Source organism: Rattus norvegicus, chromosome 3 (assembly GCF_021556685.1).
Source record: "Rattus norvegicus strain SHRSP/BbbUtx chromosome 3, alternate assembly SHRSP_T2T, whole genome shotgun sequence".
Taxonomy (NCBI): Eukaryota; Metazoa; Chordata; class Mammalia; order Rodentia; family Muridae; genus Rattus; species Rattus norvegicus.
The window spans coordinates 137329142-137354103 of NC_141536.1; the positions used below are offsets into that span (position 1 = coordinate 137329142).

A 24962-nucleotide genomic window follows, 5' to 3' on the forward strand; every position below is an offset into this window, starting at 1 on the left:
ACACCAGTTCCCACACCATGGGAAATACCGGATATGCAAACACACCAGAAAAGCAAGATTTGAATTTAAAATCACATCTCATGATAGAAATAGTGGACTTTAAGTATGATATATTATATTTCCTTAGAGAAATAACGTGCAACGCAGGTACACAAGTCGAACCCGTACAGAGGAAATATAAAAGTCCATTAACATTATACAGGAAAATACAACCAAACAGGTGAAATAATTGAACAAAAACCATCCATGATCTAAAAATGGAAATAAAAACAATAAACAAATTACAAAGCGAGACAACAGTGGACACCGGAAACCAAGGAAAGATATAAGGAGGCATAGAAACAATCGTTAGCAAGAGAATACAATAGATAGAAGAGAGAATCTCAAGGACAAAAGATACTGTACAAAACATGCACAGAACCATCAAAGATAAGGTAAAAGGCCAAAGACTCCTTTCATAAAAATTTCAGGAAATCCAGGACACAATGTAAAGTTTAAACCTGAGGATAATAGGTATAGCAGAGAGTGAACAATTGCAACTTAAAATGTCAGTAAATGCCTTCAACAAAATTATAGCTGAAAACGTCCCAAACCTAAAGAAAAGTATGCACCCAAAGATAAAAGGAGATTACAGTAAAACAAACAGAGTGGACTAGTAAATATGTTCCTCCTGTCTCATATTAGTCAAAACACCAAATGCACGAAACATTAAGAATTTTAAAGCAGTAAGGGGAGAAGGTCAAGTAATATATGAAGGCAGACCTTTCAGATTTACACCATACTTCTCATAAGAGACAATGAATGCCAAAAGATATTGAACTGATATCATACAGATCCTAAGAGAACAAAAATGACAGCTCAGGCTACTATTTCCAGTAAAACAATGATAGAGAAATGAAGATACTCCATGACAAAACTAAATTTACACAATATTGTTCTAGAAATCCAGCCCTACAAAGGATAAAAGATGGAAAACTCCAACACAAGTAGGGAAATTACTCCATAATACAGCAAGAAAATAATCTCTTTGTAATAACACCAAAATAAGACAGACACATATGCATAAACCCAACTCTATCAACAAAATAGCAGGGAATAAATAATCACTAATCCTTAATATCTCTTAACATCAATGTAATCAATTCCCCAATAAAAATACATAGACTAAGAGACTGGATACCTAAAGAGGGCCAGGAATTTAGCTGCACACCAGAAACACAACTCAGTGACAAAAACAGCTTCTACCTCAGAATAAAAGGCTGAAAAAGTTTTTGCAAGCAAATGGTCCCAAGAAACAAGCTAGAGTAGCCATTCTAATGTCAAATAAAATAGACGTTGGCCAGAAGTTACTGAAGAGGATAAGGAAGGACACTTCATATTAGTCAAAGTTAAAATCCACCAAGATGAACTCTCAATCCAAAATGTCAATGATCCAAACGAAACGGCACCTACATTCATAAAAGAAACATTACTAAAGCTCAAGTAACACACTGCAATCACAAGATAATAGTAGGAGATTTGAACATCCCACAATCATCACTGGAACGATCATGGAAACATAAATTAAACAGAGACATAGAGAAACTAACAGAATTTTAGAACCAAATATGCTTAGCAGATATTTATAGAACATTTCATCCTAAAACAAAAGAGTATACTTTCTTCTCAGCACCTCATGATACCTTCTCCAATATTGAACATCTAAACAGTCATCCAACAGGACTCAATGGATACAAGAAGATAGAAATAATTCCATTCATCCTATCATATCAATACCAGAATAAGGCTTGCCTTCAATAACAACAAAAGCAACATAATTCCTGCATACAATATAAGTTGAACAATGCACCACTCAGTGTTAATTTTGTAAAGGAAGAAAAACAGAAAGGAGTTAAAGACGTTTAGAATTTGCTGGAAATGAAGGAACAAAATACACAAAATTATGGGACACAATGGTAAAATCAATAAGTAGAAACCAAATAGCTCTGAGTGTCTCCACAAAGAAGCTGGAGAGAGAAAACAGTAGGTTGTTGACAGCACACCTAAATGCTCTAGAACAAAAAGAAGTAAAAGTACCCAACAGCAATACGAAGCATGAAGTAATCAAACTAGTGGCTGAAATCAACCTAGTATAAGCAAAAAGAACTGTACAAAGAATCAACAAAGCCAGTAGTTTTTTCTTTGAGTAAATCAAGAAGATAGATCAACCCATAGCCAGACTAGTAGAGGGCATCGAGAGTGTATTGAAAATATCAAGTCAGAATTGGAAAGGGAAAAAAACATAGGAGCAGAATCTGAGGAATTCAAAGAGTTATCTGATACTACTATTTAAATTTCTTTGAACAAAATGGGGAAATCTGGCTGAAAAGACTAATTTGCTGGACAGATACCAGGTACCAAACTTAAATCTGAATCAGATAAACTATCTAAATAGTCCCATAACTGGTAAAGAAATAGAAGTAGTAATTAAAAGTTTCTCAACAAAAAAGAGCCCAGAACCAAATGGGTCTAATGCAAAATTCTTTTAGGCCTTCATAGAAGACCTAGTACCAATACTGTTCATACTACTCCACAAAATAGAAACAGACAGAACACTAAACAAATTCTTTTATGAATTCACAATTATGCTTAAACCGAAACCAAACAAAGAGCTAACAAGGAAAGAGAATGTCAGAACAATATCCCTTAAGAAAATCAATGCAAACATAATCAATATAATTCTCACAAAACAAATATAAGAATCCATCGAGACCATTACCCATCTTAATCAAGTAGACTTCATCCTAGCAGTGCAGGGATGATTCAATATAGGGAAATCCATAACTGAAATCCACTATATAAACAAACTCAAAAAAACCAAACAAATAAATCATTAGCTGCTGAGAGAACATTTCGAAAAACTCAACAGCCCTTCATGATAAAAGTCTTGGAAAGATTACAGAATCAAGGCTGATATTTAACAAATAGGAAGAGGAATATGCGGCAATCCATTAGCCAACATCAAAATATATGGAGAGAACGAGAAACAGTCCCACTAAATCAGGGACTAGAGAAGACTGTCCAGTCTCTCCCTACTTACTCAATATAGCACTCGATGGTAGAGACAGAACAATCAGACTACAAAGGATTTCAAAGGGATACAAGTTGCATAGGAAAAAGTCAAACTATCAGTATTTGTCAATGGTAAGATAGTATATTTGAATGACAACATAGTTTCCACCAGAGAATTTCTAAGCCTAATAAAAATTTAAACAACGTGACTAGGTACAAAATTAACTCTTACAAATCAATAGCCTTCCTCTACTCAAAGGATAAACAGTCTGAGAAAGAAATTAGGAAAATGACACCCAACATAGTAGTCACAAATGACATAAAATAACTCGTTGTGACTCTAACCAAGCAAAGAAAATGACTGGACTGCAATTACTTCAAGTCTCTAAATAAAGAAATTGAAGATTTCAGAAGATGGAAAGAACACTCATGCTCATGGTTTTGCAGGATTGATATCGCAAAAATGGACATTTACCAAGTGCAATTTACTGTTTCAATGTAATCCCTATTACCATTCCAACTTAATTCTTCATACAGTCAGAAAGAGTATTTTGCAAATTCATTTGGAATATCAATAGATCCAGCATGGTGAAAACTATCCTAAGGAATAAAGAACATCTTAGTGAATCACCGTCAATACCTCATTCTGTATTACAAAAGAATTGGTACAGAGAAAGGCAGGTAGATCAATGCAGATTACAGAAATGATCTCAAACACCTGTGTTCACTTGAAATTTAAAGCGGCAAATCATTTGAGGGATAAAAGATAGCAGTTTTTTTCATTTTTAATAAGGTATATTTCTTTTTTTCTTTTTTTTCTCCATCTTTATTAAGTTGGGTATTTCTTGTTTACATTTCAGTGGTTATTAGCTTTCTAGGTTTCTCAGGCAAACATCCCCCTTACCCCTCCCATTCCCCTTTTGTATGGATGTTCCCCTCCCCATCCTCCTCCCATTACTGCCTCCCCCCAAAAATGCCTTTCACAGGGGTTCAGTCGTGGCAGGAACAAGGGCTTCCTCTTTCACTGGTGTCCTAACTAAGCTATTCATTGCTACCTATGCGGTTGGAGCCCAGGGTCAGTCCATGTATAATATCTGGGTAGTGGTTTAGTCCCTGGAAGCTCTGGTTGGTTGGCATTGTTGTTCATATAGAGTCTCAAACCCTTCAAGCTCTTTCAGTCCTTTCTCTGATTCCTTCAACAGGGGTCTGATTCCTAGTTCAGTGGTTTGCTGCTGAAAAAGATAGCATTTTCAATAAATGATGCTGATTCAACTGAAGTCAGCATGGAGAAGAATGCAAATGAAGTAATTCGTATTGCCTTGTAACAATATTAAGTACAAGTGAATGTAGGACCTCCATATAAAATCATATACACTCAAAGTAATAGAAGAAACAGGAAGGAAGAGACGCAAACCTATGGTCACTGGGAAAAAATTTCCTGAACAAAACAGCAATTGCTTAAGCTCTAACATAAAGATTCAGCAAATGGGAACTCAAAAAACTGCAAATCTTCTGTAAGGCAAAGGACACTTTTACTGGGACAAAAATGGAAAACAAACAACTGGGAAAAGATCTTTATCCATATTACATCTGATAGAGGAGTAATGTACAATATATGTGCAGAGAAATCATGAAGGTAGACACTAGAAAGCCAAATATCATTATTAAATATAAGATACAGATCTAAAGAAAGAATTCTCAGCTGAGGAATATTGAATTGCTGGGAAGTACATGAATATATTCAAAATCATAGACATCTGAGAAATACAAATGAAAACAACCCTGAGATTCTACCTCACAATAGTCAGAATGGCTAAGATAAGGAACTCAGGTGACAACAGATGCTAGCAAATATGTGCCGATAGAGAAACACTCTGAATTGGATCTTCATGTGAAGTGGGCTCTGATTGGCATTTCCTTTGGTCTCTGCTCCAAACTTTGTTTCAATATTCTCTGAAGCATCCAACTGAATTGTTGGTGGGAATGCAAACTGCTACAACATCTCTGTATATCATTCTGGAGGTTACTCAGATATTGGATATTATACTACCCAAATGATGCTCCAACCAATCAAAAAGATAGATGCACCAGTATGATCATGGCAGCCTTATTTACAATAGCCAGGAGCTGAAAAGAACTCAGATGCCCTTTAAAAGAGGAATGGAAATATCTGTTACATCCATTCAGTTCATGACTTCTCTTAATCTGTCTAGGTCTCTGTTTAAGTTCTATTTCCATGACCTGTACATTGATGAGAGTGGGGTGTTGAAATCTCCTACTATTATTGTGTGAATTGCAATGTGTGCCTTGAGCTTTTGTAAGGTTTCTCTTATTATGTAGGTGCCCTTTTATTTGGAGCAGAGTTAGTTAGGATTGAGATTTCATCTTGGTGGATTTTTCGTTTCATGAATATAAAGTGTACATCCTTATCTTTTTTTGTTGACTTTTAGTTGAAAATTGATTGTATTCAACATTAGAATGGCTACTCCAGCTTGCTTCTTCTGCCCATTTGCTTAGAAAGTTGTTTTCCAGCCTTTCCCTCTGAGTTAGTGTCTGTCTGTGTCTCTGAAGTGTGTTTCCTATACGCAGCAGAATGCAGGGTCCTCTTTGCATATCCTCTTTGTTAATCTATATCTTTTTATTGCAAAGTTGAGACCATTGATGTTGAGAGATAATAAGGAATAGTGATTATTTCTTCTGGTTATATTCATATTTGGATGTGAAATTATGTTTGTGTGCTTTTCTTTTCTTTGTTTTGTTGCTGAGAGGATTAGTTTCTTGCGTTTTCTAGGTTATAGCTTGCCTCCTTCTGTTGGGCTTTACCATTTCTTATCCTTTGTAGTGCTGGGTTTGTAGAAAGATATTGTGTAAATTTAGTTTTGTCATGGAATATCTTGTTTTCTTTATCTATGTTAACTGAGAGTTTTGCTGGATACAGTACTCTGGGCTAGCATTCATAAAAATTGACCTTTGGAAATGACAATTTCACATTGTGAGTACTAATTTGTAATAGCATACAACTTCAGTATTTACCCTGCACGTAAAATCTAATGTTACACCAGAGTAGACAAGGCCTATGACCATCCTTTCATTTCTCTCTTCCAACAAGGTGCATCAAATGTGAATACATGTATAAATATAGGTAGTTTTAAGCCCAACCCTATTTGGAGTCTGGTGGAGATTTACTAATGAGTATTACTCATAGAGCAATGCACACAAACAAGAAAACACTTTCTACCTCTTTTTAATATATAGAAAGCTTTTTCTGACAGAACCCATCCTACGTCCTCCAAACTAAAGACAATAACCAATTAACAAACTGAGAACTCCCAAACATGTCTCCATGCTAGAGGCTATCCTCATTGTGCGATCCCATGACTCCATTCTTGGTCCTTTTGTGACTCACAATGGTGCCTGGATGCCACAAAAACTGGGACCAATGTGTCCTGGAATTTTGAAGGCATGGTGACCCTCAAACAAGGGAAAGCTAAATGTCCAATTTCAGAGTGCATTTTCCTGCCATAGACATCATGACCTATTGTTTCACAGCAGCCCATTACACACCGTGTGGCAGCCCGTATAAATGAAGTACAGCATGTCCTGTGTATTTCACCGCCATTGTGACATGCTCAGGGACTAAGCCAAAGCACTCACGGAAGCATACATGAGGACTTCAGTATATCACTATTTTATACTGTCTCGCTGTTTGGAGCCATTTAGTCAGAAAAATTAAACTTTTACTCACTTCACTTTCATTATCATCTCAACATTTTCAAAAATGTCAGTGTCATAAGACATTTATTTGCTGTACCCATGTGGATGTGAACCCTCATTTGGATCTTTCTTATTCAACAAAGTTAGAGACTCTGAGGCTGCTGTCACTCAAAAATAGCTGTTGAACATGTTATTGAGCAAGGAAAGAACAAGCACATGTGGGTATTTTCAGAGGAAAGATAAAGGGAAAGATACATGGGCACTATATTCTCAGCAGTCTAATCAACTGCTGATGTTGGTACTGGTAAGGATTCATCAAGGATAGGTCATCCACTGGAGTGATGAGGCAATGCCAGAGACATCTGCATCCTGCACTGTGCCACTTGACATTAAGTTATATATTGTGACAGCTGGAGCTTATCAAGGCCATATCATTCTCCCAGTGGGCGTCATATACCTCAAATGAGCAGAATTCCTGCTAGAAAATAAACAAAGAATGTTGATCAGTGCTGAATAAAGCTAGGATGAAATTTGATACCAGAAGTGTTTGAGAAAATTTGGCTGGTGAATGTAAAAACCAACCTCTCCCAACTATACGGTATTCAGCCATCTTAAGCTGACTGGTGATAGACAGCACCAATGATGTCCATCTACCATATGACAAGTGTCTACCGTTTAGGGGCACAAGCATTCCCTACTTTTTTTCTTGTCAAAACATCCCCTTAAGGATAATTCTATGACTCCTTCAATCATCTCAGAAGGATACATTCTCTACACAGGACCCTCTCACTCCTAGACAGGGTACATCCTAGGACATGGAAATAGAAATTTCTGAAACCTTCATAGTAGGGAAAGTGGCAGGAAGAATTGCCAATGTACTCAAGTGCACAGTATCTCCAATGTACAACTCCCAATGCTTAAGCCAGAATTTTGTGTTAAGAACAGATGGTAAGAACAGATCGGTAAGAACCGATGGGCTGATTTTCATTGAGAGAAATGTGGACAGAAGCTTTCTTGGAAGGGTAAACATCTCTTCAAAACAATGCAAACTATTGCTACCTCCTCCATTTTAACTAAGCCACACTACAGTGATCTCAGAACACATAATTCACATTTAAGCATACTTTGAAACTCAAATTATTTATATGTACAGATACACTGTTCCCCCTGTGCTGTTTATACTGTCAATACTTCCTAGATGTATTCTTAACTAAGTACACTACATTTACACATATATATTTTAACATTATCACCTATGTATCTTTGAACTTTTGACTAAGAAAATTCCAGACACTTTGAACAACTTACACACAAACACACACACACATATACACACACACACATACACACACACACACATACACACACACACACAAACATTTTCCCATCTATTTGCAAATATTTCCCTGTGCATGTATATCATCCCAAATGTACTTTCCCTAAATCACAAGGTTGTACATTCCTCTACTTTCACAAAAGGGTTATAGCCTTACCTCCTGCTGTCCATCCTGGTCCTTTGCAGGACAGTTGGTCAAGTCATTCTGGCTCTTCAAACAGTTTGTTTTGACTAGGATCACATCAAACAAAAATTTGGTTCCAGCCACCACCTAAGGTTAATTTAGAGATTCACTTTTACATTAATATGAACTTCACATGAGCTCTTTTAAATTCCAGTAAGTGAATCAGGACACAGAGAGAAAACTGTTTCTAATACTTTGGAAAATTGTGTGGCTCAGAAGAGTCAGCAGTCACAGGTGAAATATCACCCCATGAGAACAGCAATGTCTACCAACTAGAGCTTCCAGAGAATAAACCAAAAATATATACATGGTTTCACCTATGGCACCAACAATATATGTAGCAGAGGCTGGCCTTGCTGGGCAACAGTGGAAGGAGAAGCCCTTGGTCATGGCAAGGTTGGATCCCCAGTGTAATGGATTGTCAGGAAGAGAGATAAATGAGGGTGAATGGGGAGGGGAACAGCCTTATAGAAGAAGGGGAAGAGTGGGGGATAGGAGTCTTATGGACAGAAACCTGGGAAAGGAAAAATATTTGAAATTTAAATAAATATCTAGTATTATTAAAAAAGGAAATAACTCCAATAAAAAAAGAAAAAAATGAGCACTGATTGCTCTTCCAGAGGTTCTGATTTCAATTCCCAACAACCACAGGGTAGCAGACAACTATCAGTAATTGATCAGGTGCCCATTTCTGGTGTGTGTGAAGATAGCAATAGTGTACTCATGTAAATAAAATAAATACATCTTTTAAAAAAATTGTATTCATCAATTCAAGGCTGATCAGAGGACCAGTGATATCAGTAGGCTAAAGAACAGGATTAACTTGAAACTCTAGCCAGAGATGAAGAAGTAGGTTTGTTCTAGTGAGTGGTGTCTGGGAACTCACTGAATCATTGTGAGAGGAGGAAATCCATTCTTTCCTTTTATTCCAACTCTTCCTGGCATGGACATAAAGACATGGGGTGCTTCACTTAAAGGATATCTCAACACAAAAGACATATAATTTTACACTGTCTTCCTTTAAAGTAAAACTATTAATAGGTATGTGTTTGAGTGTGAAATTTTCATGTATGATTTTTATGTTTTATTTAATTATAATTATATATTTTCCCACAAGGAATCCCTGAATAATCCAGACAGATTTCTAGAGAAGCAAATGTGGACAGCAGACAAAGTGTTAAGAACCACATGAACCCTTAAGTGAATCACGTGCCTGACATACCATTAAGATTCATGTTAATTAAATAAGACTCATCTTCTCTATTCAGTGTGCAATGTTCTATGATTCTCTAGTAGTTGTCATAATATGCCTGAATAAAGATGTTTATGTAGATATCTTTTTTATTTAAAGGTCAGGATTTCATAGGTGCCAGTCCATTATGCATAAAAGAGTGTCTAGAGAACCACGAAATTAACATAATGTTGACAGAAAACCAAAAACAGGACATGGAAGAAAGAATCAAGCGAACACTTGAGGTCAGAGAATGTGGTATCAGTAATATTTTATTTAAGTATCCCAACCAATTAACTCTGATGACCACTCATTAGTTTCATCATTTTAAAGTTTCAATCATGGATAATGAAAGAGTTTTCAAGAGACTCGGGATACATAATGATCTGCTGAAGGCAATTACATAGTCCAATGGAAAATTTCGTTAATACTCACTCACCTAACACTCATTAAAATTATGTTCGCAATCTAGAGGACCTCAATGTAGTTTCCTTTTATGAACTCTTATAAAATAACTGAGGACTGCACAGGAAAATGTGAGTCCATATGAAAATGCTGTAGACAGGAATAAATGGGTTATTCTTTATATCATTGATATTAAGGGCAAGAAGAATAGAGTTTTCTCCATAGATGCATCATAACTCACTGCTGTGTTTGTATTTATATTAGTAACATCCACAGTGTGCTTGAGAGATGGTCTCAGTGAGATGGTTAGATTTTGAAGTTTTTTTTAATATGATGGACTGCAAGTATATATTTTCTGCTTGCTTCAATGTTGACTCTATGGCTTAGCATCCACTAGTATGGGCTATTGACCCCTGATTAATCTTGCAACAATCTCCTTTCAGCCCTCTCCATTGTGCTATTTTCAAGTAGATTCCCCGATGCTCCTACATACAAGTATTGAGAAGGCAATCCAGACTATGATCCAAATCTAGTGGAAGAGGAAACAATTTTTTGAAGCCAATTCCTGGGACAGTCAAAGGTAACCATGAAAAATGAAGCTAATGTCCTGAAGAGTGGTGGTATTCCTACTATAACGACTCGTATAAGATCTAAGTCATCATTGTCTTTCAACCTGAAGATGCCAAAAGAAATAGTATTTTGCATATAAACTTATTCTTTATGATAAAGGAAAGCCTGTTTTACATTTCTGTCTGGAAAATCATTGGGTTTTCATCATTCAAACAGCTACCTCATACTCAGTAATATCCTATTAGGGTACCAATCCCTAAATGCAGTGGAAAAACATAGGCTTATCACCATGATGGGTGCAGGTGTTTATACACAGTTCTGCAAATCTTTAAGGAAAAGAAGTTCAGGCAAAAGAAATTTGTGAGGTCCTGAAGCCATTCTGAGAGTGGCTAGAAATGGATCATGATTACTGAGTGATTCTCTATATGAGAAATCTTTGTACAAACAGTTTCTTCATTTATCTGTAAATTCTTTTAAAATTTATAAAAGATTGCATTTTTACATGATGGAAAAAATACACTGAAGAGTTTGCTAACAGTACATGTAGATATTGCTAACCCAGATACGCATATCTTTCAGCTATTGGAGGAATCTGGATTAAAGTCAATCAAATATAATAGTAAAAAAGATATGCTGGATTGAATTATAGCCCCTGTGCTATAGTTTTAAAAGTTCTTATATTGTTTAATATCATAAACAAGGTATGAATTGTATAAAATACTAAAAATATCAAGAAGGAATTCTACTTGTGGTGAGAATATAATTTTGTGGTAACATATTTATGTGTTTGCAATATCTACAGCCTTAAGAAGACTAACAATAATAAGGTTTTCCCAGATCTGTTCAAGAGCCACTGTTCTTGTGTGTTGGAGAAGTTTAGCAAGAAACAGACATGCTGCACACACTGGCATGATACTCTTACGTTTCAAAGGAGTAAAACAAGTTATTGCAATTTGGGTAAACTAACCTACATGTACTTTCAGAGGACAGAACATATCTCATCAAAAGACATAATGAAGTACATAACATGTGAATATTGCCAATATGTTCAAGTCAACTCACTAGATACAAAGCAGACTGACTTAGAACCCGACAGCAATACGTTGGCGAGAATGCTAGATGGAGTAAACAGACATACCTGTCCCTCTATAATTCAGGCCTTCTCAATGAAGGATAACATACCTGCTTTTGGACATTCTTCACTTCCAACACACGGCTCAGGTACTAGTCACTGTTGTTTTCATTGTACTGACTGACAGCAAAGTTCAGTGATTCTCTGGCCCCTTCGTCTTCCATGCTATATTTCTCTATGCCACCCAGAATGTGACCTAGCACAGGGTAAGTGCACAGGTTCAGAACTAGCATGAAGGTGGTCAGGAGAAACAGTCGAGCATGGAGCAAGTAGGCCATGTTCTTCTCGAAATGCACTTCGATCCAAGGTTAGAAGAGGAACTGCAGTGAACCTCGATCAGCTAGTGAGTACAGACTTCAAATGCATTAGCCTTTTATTCTCTGTTCTTAGTTTACATTGGCTCCTTTCCAGTACCATATGTTTTTTCACCTTTTCCCTCCTTTTACTAGTTCTCCTTTTTACTATTTATTTTCTCTCTTGTGGTTCTTCCTAAAGGGTGCCAGAACTTAATCCTTTTCTGTCTTATTCTGGGCCACATCTTCCCATTCCATACATCCCATCACCTTTCTATTTCACCTATTTGTTATCCTCCCAAAGTTCCAGACTATCTCTTCACCATAGCTTTCTCCACAAATCTTGTTCTTCATTCTCTTAGCTTTAGTTGGTTGGTCTTCTTGCTTCACCAAATTTATCACTCTTCTCTGGCTTCCACATTCCTTCAAGATCTAACCTGAACACTTTGTGGTCCAGAAACTCATTGGCTTCAGGATCCTGACAGAACAGTATCATCCAAGCTCAAATTAAACAAGTACTCATGGAAGGGTTTTATTTCAGGAGTTATAGTCTCATTCAGTAATGCCTGCTTCTGAGACAAAACTTCTGAAACAACCTGTGATTTATCAAAGTGTAAGTGGATTTTTTCCACATCCCATTAACAGCAGTCATCACATTTATTACAGGAAGCTTCCTGAAGGTAGTTTTCTGGCTTACACTCTTTGGTCAGAGGGCCAGGACAGGAAATAACCTTCTGTCACCTATCTTGTGGCTGGTTAACTAGAGAGGAATTAGATACATATAGAAAAGTGCAACAGGCCTGGAGTCATATCTCAGAGGTCAAAAATCTTAATATTCTTCCTGAAATCAGCATATAATTACTGATAATCCAGATATAATAGAAAAAGTTTAATAACCCGCTAAATGGAAGCAGTGCTTCTGGGCTCTCAGGTTATTTTACTCACACACACACACACACACACACACACACACACACACAGAGAGAGAGAGAGAGAAACACTCACACACACAATACACACACACATTCACACAAACACACACACACACACACACAGAGAGAGAGAGAGAGAGAGAGAGAGAGAGAGAGCGCTGCATGCATGCATGCACACAGATACACTTGTGTATAACTACAAGGAATAGATATTAACATTTCTTAACAAAAGTAAAATTTAAACTGGGTTTCTTTGTTATGTTTATCACATTTGTAGAAAGGCCCTTATATCTTAACCTAGTAAAATAATCCATTATTACTAAATTTCCTGATATTTTGATGAACATATTATTGTAACTTTATTTCAGTCACATTACACATGGTAGACCCATAAGATTTACAAGTTGAAATCAAGTGTACTGGACAATATGATGTACTTTTTAGCTATTTTTTCAGTTACTTTTGCTTTGCTAACAGGAATAAAGTCAACATTTGTTCAGTCTAAAATGCAAACCATGTCCTGATGATGATAAGAAACAGTTTCGTGAAAAAAAATAATTGATAGTATCAATTATATTCTCATGTTTTACCCATTCTTTGGTCATATTTCAGGTAGTACTATACATACATTAAAATATTCAAAAGTAAAAGTCAGTGAGTTATATAAATCTCATTTTAAATATACTCCTATACTCCAAAATATATATTCAAAATAAAAAATCTTTTAAAATCTTCAAAATGAGTTATACTTCTCTTTGAGTTTCTTAGCTGTTTGATGTTCTTTAAATTCCTATGATCATTTCTTCTTTGAATAACCAGGATTCATGTTTAGTTGTTAATTACATTGTATTTAAAATGTATCCAGTCGTCTAACATGATATAAATTTGATTAAGTGTCATAGTCATTTCTCTTCTTCAGCCTGATGTTAGATTGTTGAAATAAGTGGATCTCTTCATGTTCATGGGTCAAAGAATAGTGTACCACAGTTCCTTGAAAACAGTCCAAAATTCAGACAGATATTCTGAATACCTAAAGTTCTTTTTTCATTTTTACAGAATATGATTGAATTAGAGGCACTTACTTTTAGTGTCTTGGGAATATATTTTGTTTTCAGGTAATAAATCAGAACCTCTTCTTTGGCAGAAATGAATGCATTATAATTTCTCCTCACTCAACCATTGGATTTCAGAGACATGTAAATACCTGTGGTTAGACATAAAAAATATGATTATTTCTTGCATGTTTTAATGATGGAAAAAACACAACCCACAGATTGAAGACTATACACATATTATGTGTTACCTGACCTTTGATCAGCTCTGCGTCTCATGGAATTTGAACTTTGCAAGATCAATTTTTGTTTCTCTCTCTTTCTTAAAAATACTATTTTTTTCATTTTACATTTCAAATGTTAAACATTTCCAGTTTCTCTTCCAGGAACCTCCTATCTCATTCCCCTACACTTTCATCTATGACGGTGTCCCACTGCCCTCCACACACCCCTTCTTGCCTCCTAGGAATTACATTACCCTGCTATGGGCTCCAGCCATTGCAGGTTCAAGGGCTTCTTCTCCCATTTGTATCCAATATAGCCATCCTCTGTGACATATGCAGCTTCTGCGATGGTCTATCCTTGTTTACACTTTAGATGGTAGATTGGTCCCTGGGAACACGGGTTGTTTGGCATTGCTTTGATTGTTGCTTTGTACATGCCTTTAACTTCTTCAATCCTGCCTGTAACTCCTTCATTGTATACCCAGTTCTCAGTTCAATTATCGGCTGAGAGCATTCACCTCTGTATTTGTCACCCTCTAAGAAAACAGTAATATCAGTATCCTGTTCACTATTCACTCCTTTGCATCAGAAACATAACTGTGTTTTGTGGGTGTATGTATATGGACAAGATCCTCAGTTGGTTCAAGCTCTCAATGGCCATACCTTCAGTCTCTAACATTTGTCTTCATATAACTTACCAGGAATATTTTTGATCCTGCTTCTAAAAGGACTGAGGCATCCACACTTTTGTCATCTTTCTTCTTGAACTTCCTTTGGTCTTTGCATTTTATCTTCAGTAATCATGATTTTGGGCTTATATCCACTTAACAGTCTGTGCATACAACGTGTTGTTTTTTGGTGAATGGGTCACTTCACACAGGATGATATTCTTTAGTTCCATCCTTAGTCTATGTATTACAGGAAGTCATTGTTTTTAGTAGCTGATTATTACTCTGTTTGGCAGGTGTACAAAGTTTGATGTATCCATTCCTCTGTTTAAATATCTCTGGTTCTTTTCAGCTTTTTGATATTATAAATAATGCTGCCATAAGCATAGTGGAGCCCAGTAGTGGTATGCCTGGATTCTCATGCAGTACTATGTCCACTTTTCTTAAGAAACAGCAGACTGATTTACAGAGTGTTTGTATCAGCTGGCCATCCCACCAAAAATGGAGGAGTATTTCTCTTTCTCGACAGCCTTGCCAACAACTCCTGTCACCTGAGTTTTTGAACTCTGGAATTGAACTCTTTGAATACTTAGAACATATTTGATATTAGCAATTTATTGGATTCAGGATTGGTAAAGATATTTCCCAATATGTTGGGTCTCATTTTATCCCAATGAAAGTGTCCTTTGCTTTTTAGAAGCTTTACAATATTATGTAGTCTCATTTGTCAATTCTTGATCTTGTAGAATAAGCCACTGGTCTTCTGTTCAGGAAACTTCCACAGTGTCCAGGTGTTTGAGGCTCCTCTTCACTTATTCTTCTATTAGGTTGAGTATACCTGGTTTTCTGGGTAGGTCCTTGATCTACTTGGACTTTAGGTCTGTAAAGGGTGATATGAATAGAACAATTTACATTCTTTTACATGCTGACCTCCCGTTGAACATGGATCATTGTTGAAAATGTTATTTTTCCACTGCGATTTTTAGCTCCTTTTTCAGAGATCAATTTGGCATACATATGTGGGTTAGTTTTTGGGTTTTCCTTTAAAGATAACAAATATTTTTATCACTATTAGTGTTCTATTCAGGTAATTATTACTTCTGCCAACACACTGAGGGCAATTTCACACTTTCTCTTCTAATATATTTACTGTGTCTTGTAATATGTGTGGTCTTTATCTCACTCTAACTGGAGCTTTGTGCAAGGTAATAATGTTTGACTCATTGTATTGTTCTACATCCAGACCTCAACCTAGACCAGAATAATTTGTTGATTGTGCATCCTTTTTTTCATTGCACAGGTTTGTTTCTTTATCAAAAATCAAATATTCATGGGCATGAAGTACATTTTCTGTGTATTTTTAATTCACATCCTTTGATCTCCATGTTTGTGGTCATGCTAATACCATGTATTACATGCAAATGTAGACATAAAAGTAAATATATGAACACAGCATCATCATTTCAGTTAATGTTGCTGATATGATACATATACATATGTAATATTTATATTTATATTTGTATATACATGCAAAATTATTCTCACAAGTATGGCTTTTTTTAACAAAACATGCACCATAACTCTTCTCATGTTAGAAGAGATCAGGAAATCTCACAAAATTCTAGCACATTTTAAGACCTGTATGAAATTACTGACTACCCATTAAGAATCAGCCTTTAAAAAGGATGTGCCAGCTTGGGAGATTACAGTAGGAAATATTCCGCAGTAATATCAGAGCAATAAGCCAGAGTAAGTAGAATACACAGGTTGCAGTTATATAATCAATTCCATGATTCTGTGTGTATGTGTGTAGTTATTTCCATGTATATAGATCAATGTGTGTGTGTGTGTGTGTGTGTGTGTGTGTGTGTTCATGTATAAAATTTAAAGAAAAAGCCACAAATACTTTAGAGAGAAGATACAGAAAAAACTTATGAAGGATGTAGTAGATGAGAAAAATATGATATAGAGTTTGATTTGTTTTGGTCTTTCACCTGCAAACTCACTCAATTCTATCTGGACTTACCCCTTGTTTCTTTTATCAAAGACAATACTCTCATTTTCTTCACACTATATTTTCTGTCTCTTCATCTGACACTACAGGAATCAAGATACAGATTTTCTGTATCACCTTTTGGTACCCACCTTGTGTAACTTGACCTCTAGTTCTGAATCTCTTCTGTATGATCCCATTTTCTTACACTCTTAAAATTCTAAGCCCTCACTCTACTTCCTTCACAATACTATGCAATATACATTGTCCCCTTTTGATCTCTACTAAGTTGATAACCATAGCCTACACAAGAGGTAACTTTTATTTGAGCATTCAAATGCATATACCTTCATGATTTAACAATTTCTGTATTATAAACTTACTTCTCTAATGTTCCTAATGTTATGGTCTACAATTGTCCTTTAAGATGGTATTTCAAAGGCTCCAAGAACTTTCAGTTCTGCCCTTTTCTAGGTACCATTTTTGGCAATATGATGAAACAACCTTTCACTGGGACAATGGTAGGATATTATCTTTCCACAACTCATTAGCACCAGTCATTACATTTGTAAAGGAAGTTACTTGAATGTTGGTTGATACGTTCCTCCCTGACCTTCTCAGTGAATTTATTGTAAAGGGTATTCAATAGCTTCTGTCCTTTGATTTACACCTATTTCATCTAAAATGAGTTAGAGTTTAGGAAAAAAACATCCTGGAGAGGTAGCTCATAGTTTAATAACTGTGTGTTATACCTTTATATATCAATTAATAATTGACACACTCAATCACACATGTGCTACTATCCCACTAAATCAAGCCAATTAATATTTGAATATTCTCTTAGATGTTTCTGAGTTGTTAGGTTGACTTTTCTCTCCATATTCACAGTAGGAATCTCAGAATTTTGTACTCATGAGATACCTTTCCATATTATAATACCTTTTTCCCTCCATCTTTATTAAATTGGGTTTTTCTTATTTACATTTCAAATGTGATTACCATTCAAGGTTACCAGGTCAACACTCTCCAACCCCTCCTCTTCCCTTCTCTATGGGTGTTCACCTCCCCATCCGTCCCCCATTTGCACCCTCCCCCAACAATACCATTCACTGGGGGTTTAATCTTGGTAGGACCAAAGGCTACCCCTTCCACTGGTACCCTTAATAGGCTATTCATTGCTACCTATGCAGTTAGAGCCCATGGTCTGTCCATGTATAGTCTTTGGGTAGTGGCTTAGTCCCTGGAAGCTCTGGTTGGCTCACACTGTTGTTCATATCGGGTCTCAAGCCCCTTGAAGCTCTTTCATTCCTTTATCTGAATCCTTCAGCAGGTTGACTTCATTCTGCGGTGTTTGGAAGTATTTATTATAGAGACCTTTAGATCCTTTGCTTGTTTGCAATGAAATAATTGTTTTTCTTCTTCTTCAGTGTCATCTTCTTTCAATTCCTCTTTTACTACTTCCACTACTACTTCTTCTTCTTCTTCTTGTAATTCTTCTTCTACTTCTTCATCTTCCTCCTCCTCCTTGTCCTCGTCCTCCTTGTCCTCGTCCTCGTCCTCCTCGTCCTCCTCCTCTCCTTCTTCTCCTCCTTCTCCCTCTCCCTCTTCTTCTCTCTCTTCCTCTCCTCCTCCTCCTCTTCCCCCTCTGCCTTCTTCTTAATCTTCTGATGAAAACAATGACAATGACACCAACAATGACAGTATTTAGTTTTTAGGAGTTTTCTTTGAATTGTTTTTCTCTGTTCCTACACTTTGTACTTCACATTGATATATGAAATGATGCTGAATTTTAATCTGCTGTTTGCTGAGAGTAGTGTCCTATGCACTATTTTCTGTCAAGATTTTATTCTCCGTATGTAGGGCAATTATATTCTGTCGAAATACAGCATAAAACATTTCTTGTCTTTTATTACATAGATCTGAAGTACACACTTCTTATTGTATTGGGCTATTAGTTGTAAAAATAATGCCCATTATTTTCTTCTGTTTTTAATATGATTTTTGTATATTTTCTTCTGTTTGAATCATGTTCTTTATTCTCTGTTCCTTGTAGCATTCATTAACTGGATATGCTCCCCTAAGCTCTCATCTGTCTAAAATTTTATTAAGAGAATAGTTTGCTAAGGAGGATAAGAGCAAATTTAAAATTGAACATTATCAGGAATTAAAAAATGAAATAAAAAACCAAGTTGAGAGCCAATTTGGACATAGTTAGGAGGGCTACAATTGACAAGTATCTCTGCAGAGAATGTGAAGAATACTGAACACATAAGCACAGCTATTGATGGGCCTGTTAACTGGTATACTATTTTGTCCTCATAAACTAAGCAACAGAAGTACCAAAATTCATATTTTTCCTACTGCAGATTTTTTCATATCAATAGTATTCTTTTTCACTTGAAAGATTTATGCAAGTCTTTGCTCATTGCTTCTCTATTTACAATAACTAGGAGGTAGATCAGCATAGATATCTAACAATTGAATCATGAATAATCATGATGTGGAAAATATGCAAAAGAATATTCAACTTTAAAGTAAAATTAAACTATGACTCCATAGTAGTGACACTTCTTTCGCTTGCTAAAACAAAAATTAAGTTACATTTTCAAAGCTACCTTCATGTCTTTTTCCTTATTTGGTGATGGGCTTATTCCTGACAAAAACGCTAGGGTTGAGCATATAATCAAAATGTATAGTTCAGGTAATATTCTCAATCAAGACTTACCGCTTTTGCAAGCACAGATCAGCCACTTCTACTTTTTATTTTAAAAAGCCCATCCTCCAAAACACACCTGATTCATTCCTTGCTTGTCTTTGCTCTTGATGGTTTGCTTCTGCTACATTTACCAATGGACACCACATACCTCACACACTTCATATACTATAGTTTCCAGCTAAATTTATTGCAATATGTTCCTGCTGATAATTTGGGATGAGTGACCGTGTGTGTGTGTGTGTGTGTGTGTGTGTGTGTGTGTGTGTGTGTGTGTCTGTTTGTGTAATTTGTGGTCTACATTGATTCTGAGGGCCAATATTCATTGTAGTTCAAGTGGGAGATAGACTGGCCTTTGAGAATATACACTTACCTCACAACAAAAATATGTCTTTACGAGGAGGGAACATGAAAACTATCTACATTTGGGTGCTCAGGAATTCCCAAATCCTATGGGGGAAGAGAGCTGGAATTTCACTATTTTGGATAATCCTGAGAGCTCAGAGATGACAACTATTTGCTCACATTCCTGACCCACTATAAACCTGCCTAGTGCATTATTCTGTGACCTCTGGTTACAGGAACCTTGGAGAGGACAAGGACAGAAGCTTTCAGTTTTCTGCTTGCCCTCCAGAGGTGAAAAGCAGTGGCCAGGAGTGTTGACATACCAGAGAGCAGAGAAAAGACCAACTCTTCTGCTCAAAGCAGCCCAAATGGTGTCCTCAGGACACAAAAACAAAGAGCAGACTAGGAAAAGACCCTTCCTGTTTCTACCTGCACCTAGATGTAACCGGAATCTACAGCTCTCGATTCTGCAATCCAGCTGGAATAAAACAGGTTTACAGTAGTTCTGACACATGAACTTACAAGAGGTTCAACCTACTGCCACATACAGCAAGACAAGCAAATACCAGAGACGTACTGGTGATGAGAGGCAAGTGCAGGAAACTAAGCAACAGAAACAAAATCTACTTGTCATCATTAGACACCAGTTTTCACATCATGGCAAATACCGGATATGCAAACACAGGAGAAAACCAAGATTTGAATTTAAAATCACATCTCACGATAATAATAGAGGACTTTAAGTATGATATAAAATATTTCCTTAGAGAAATACCGTACAATGCAGGTACACAGGTAGAAGGCCGTAAAGAGGAAATATAAATTATACAGGAAAATACAACCAAACAGGTGAAATAATTGAACAAAACCATCGAGGATCTAAAAATGGAAATAGAAACAATAAAAAAATTACAAAGGGAGACAAAACTGGACACAGAAAACCTAGGAAAGGTATCAAAAGACGTAGACGATCATCACCAACAGAATACAAGAGATAGAAGAGAGAATCTCAAGGAGAGAAGATACCATGGAAAACATGGATAGAACAATCAAAGATAATGTAAAAGGCCAAAGACTCCTTTCTCAAAAAATTCAGGAAATTCAGGACACAATGTAAAGTTCAAACCTAAGGATAAGAGGTATAGAATAGAGTGAAGATTCACAACTTGGAAAACCAGTAAATACCTTCAAAAATTATAGCAGAAAACATCCCAAACCTATAGAAAAGTATGCACCCAAACATAAAAGGAGCTTACAGTAAAACAAATACATTGGACTAGTAAAGAAATTCTTCCTGTCTCATATTAGTCAAAACACCAAATGCACAAAAAAAGAAAGAATGTTAAAGCAGTAAGGGAATAAGGCCAAGAAATATATGAAGGCAGACCTTTCAGAATTACACCATACTTCTCATTAGAGACAATGAAAATCAAGATATCTGAATCAGATGTCATACAGATCCTAAGAGAACAAAAATGTCAGCCCAGGTTACTATATCCTGCAAAACAATGAAAGAGAAATGAAGACATTCCATGACAAAACCAAATTTACGCAATATTATTCTAGAGATCCAGGCCTACAAAGGATAATAGATGGAAAGCTCCAACACAAGTAGAGAAATTACTTCCAAAAATTGCAAGAAAATAATCTCTTTGCAATGACACCAAAATAAGACACATACATAATTCCAACTCTATCAAAAAAATAACAGGAATCAACAATCACTAATCCTTAATATCTCTTAACATCAACGTAATCAATTCTCCAATAAAAATATATAGACTAAGAGATTGGATACCTAAAGAGGACCAAGCATTTTGCTGCACATGGGAAACACACCTCAGTGACAAAGACAGCGACTACATCAGAATAAAAGACTGGAAAATTTTTGCAAGCAGATGGTCCCAAGAAAAAAGCTGGAGTAGCCATTGTAATATCAAATAAAATAGAGTTTGACCAGAAGTTACTGAAGAGGATAAAGAAGGACACTTCGTATTAATCAAAAGCGAAATCCAGCAAGTTGAACTCTTAATCCTAAATATCTATGCTCCACAGCAAGGGCACCTACATTCATAAAAGAATCATTACTAAAGCTCAAGCAACACACTGCAACTAAAAAGAAAATAGTAGTAGATCTGAACATCCCACACTCATCAATGGACAGAACACGGAAACAGAAATTAAACAGAGACATAGGGAAACTAACAGAATTTTAGAACCAAATACGCTTAGCAGATATTTATAGAACATTTCATCCTAAAACAAAACAGCATATTTTCTTCTCAGCACCTCATGATACCTTCTCCAATATTGAACATATAAACGGTCATCCAACAGGGCTCAATGGATACAAGAAGATAGAAATAATTCCATTCATCCTATCAGATCATCCCAGAATAAGGCGGGTCTTCAATAACAACCAAAGCAACATAATTCCCGCATACAATGTACATTGAACATGCACTGCTCAATGTTAATTTTGTAAAGGAGGAAAAACAGAAAGGAGTGAAAGACTTTTTTGAATTTACTGGAAATGAATGAACAACATACACAAAATTTTGGGACACAATGGTAAAAGCAGTATGTGGAAAACTCATAGCTCTAAATGACTCCAAAAAGAAGCTGCAGAGAGAATACAATAGGTGGTTGACAACACACCTAAATGCTCTGGAACCAAAAGAAGTAAATATACTGAACAGCAATACACAGCATAAAGTAATCAAACTTGTGACTGAAATTAACCTTGTATAAACAAAAAAAGAACTGTACAAAGAACCAACAAAGCCAGTAGTTGTTTCTTTGAGTAAATCGATAAGATTGATCAACCCATAACCAGACTATCAGAGGGCACCGAGAGTGTATTGAAAATATCAAAAAAAGAATTGAAAAGGGAAACATAAGAGCAGAATCTCAGGAATTCAAAAAATTATCAGATCGTAATATAAAATTTATTTTGAACAAAACTGGGAAATCTGGATGAAAAGTCTTATTTTCTGAACAGATACCAGGTACCAAAGATAAATCTGGATCAGATAAACTATCTAAATAGTCCACACAATAGAAACAGACAGAACACTAACCAAATCCCCTTATGAATTCACAATTATGCTTATACCTAAACCACACAAAGTGCTAACAAAGAAAGAAGATGTGAGAAGGATATCCCTGAAGAAATTTGATGCAAACATAATTAATATAATTCTCACAAAACAGATATAAGAATACATTGCACCCATTACCCATCTTAATCAAGCAGACTTCATCCTAGAGGTTCAGGTATGATTCAATATAAAGAAATTCATAAATGTAATCCACTATATAAACAAACTCAAAGAACAATCCACACAAATAAAACATTAGATGCTGAGATAACATTTGTAAAAGTTCAACAGCCCTTCATGTTAAAGTCTTGGAAAGATTACGAAATCCAGGCTGATATTTAAAAATAAGAAAAGGAATAGGCAGCAATCCATTAGCCAACATCAAACTATATGGAGAGAACTTGAAGCAATCCCACTAAACCAGGAATTAGAGAAGTCTGTGCAATCTCTCCCTACTTCGATGGTAGAGACAGAACAGTCAGACTATAAAGGAGGTCAAAGGGAAACAAGTTGGATAGGAAAAAGTCAAACAATCAGTATTTGCCAATGGTATAATAGTATACTTGAATGACCACAAAATTTCCACCGGAGAATTTCTAAACTTAATAAAAATTTCAAAAATGTGACTGTGTACAAAATTAACTCTAACAAATCAATAGCCTTCCTCTACTCAAAGGAGAGAATCTCTAGGACAGAAGATTCTGGAGAAAACAGCGACAAAAGCATGAAAGATAATGTAAAACACAAAAAACTCCTTTCCCCCAAAAAATCAGGAAATTCAGGACACAATGTAAAGTTCAAACCTAAGGATAATTGGTATAGGAGAGAGTGAAGACTCACAACATAAAAAGCCAGTAAATACCTTCACCAAACTTGTAGATGAAAGTTTCCCAAACCTAAAGAAAAGACACCCCCAAACATACAAGGAGCTTGCAGTAAAACAAATAGATTGGACTAGTAAAGAAATTCCTCTTGTCTCATAATAGTCAAAACACCAAATGCACAAAAAAGAAAGAATTTTAAAACTGTAAGGGAAGAAGGCCAAGTAATATATGAAGGCAGGCCTTTCAGAATTACACCAGACTTCTCATCAATGAAAGCCAAAAGATCTTAAACAGATGTCATACAGATCCTAAGAGAACAAACATGCTAGCCCAGGCTACTATATCCAGAAAAACAATGATAGAGAAATGAAATTATTCCATGAGAAAACCAAATTTACATGATATTTCCACATATCCAGCCCTAAAAAGGATAATAGATGGAAAGCTCCAACACAAATAGGGAAATTACTCCAGAAAATAGCAAGAAAATAATCTCGCTGCAATGACCAAAAGAAGACAGACATACATACATAATTCCACCTCTAACAACAAACATAACAGCAATCACTAATTCTTAATATCTCTTAACATCAATGTAATTAATTCCCCCAAGTAAATACATAGACTAAGAGATAGGATACCTAAAGAGGCCAAGGATTTTGCTGCATACAGGAAACCCACCTGAGTGCAAAGATAGGTACTACTTCAGAGTAAAAGGCTGGAAAACAATTTTACAATCAAGTGGTGCCAAGAAACAAGCTGGAGTAGCCATTTGAATATCAAATAAAATAGACTTTAACCAGAAGTTATCGAAGGGGATAAGGAAGGACACTTCTTATTAATCAAAGGCAAAATCCACCATGATGAACTCGCAATCCTAAATATCTATGTTCCACATGCAAGGGCACCTACATTCATAAAAGAAACATTACTAAAGCTCAAATAATACACTGCAACTCACAGGATAATAGTAGGAAATTTTAACATCCTACACTCATCACTGAAGAGATCACAGAAACAGTAATTAAACAGAGACATAGAGAAACTAATGGGATTTTTGAACCAAATACGCTTAGCAGATATTTATAGAACATTTCCTCCTAAGACAAAAGAGTATACCTTCTTCTCAGCAGCTTAAGATATCTTCTCCAATATCAAACATTTAATTGGTCACCAAACAGGTCTCAATGGATA

The 24962-nt window shown here is 35.9% G+C and overlaps 1 protein-coding gene across 1 annotated transcript; it reads right to left on the reverse strand.

The window, feature by feature from the left end:
* Window positions 1–7159: 7159 nt before the first annotated feature.
* Window positions 7160–13730, reverse strand: Cyssl2 (cystatin S like 2). The gene is given in 3 exon segments (XM_087654971.1): window positions 7160–7243; window positions 8259–8372; window positions 11674–13730. Coding segments are annotated over 3 exon segments (426 nt in total). The 5' UTR covers window positions 11902–13730.
* Between the last annotated feature and the right edge of the window lie 11232 nt (window positions 13731–24962).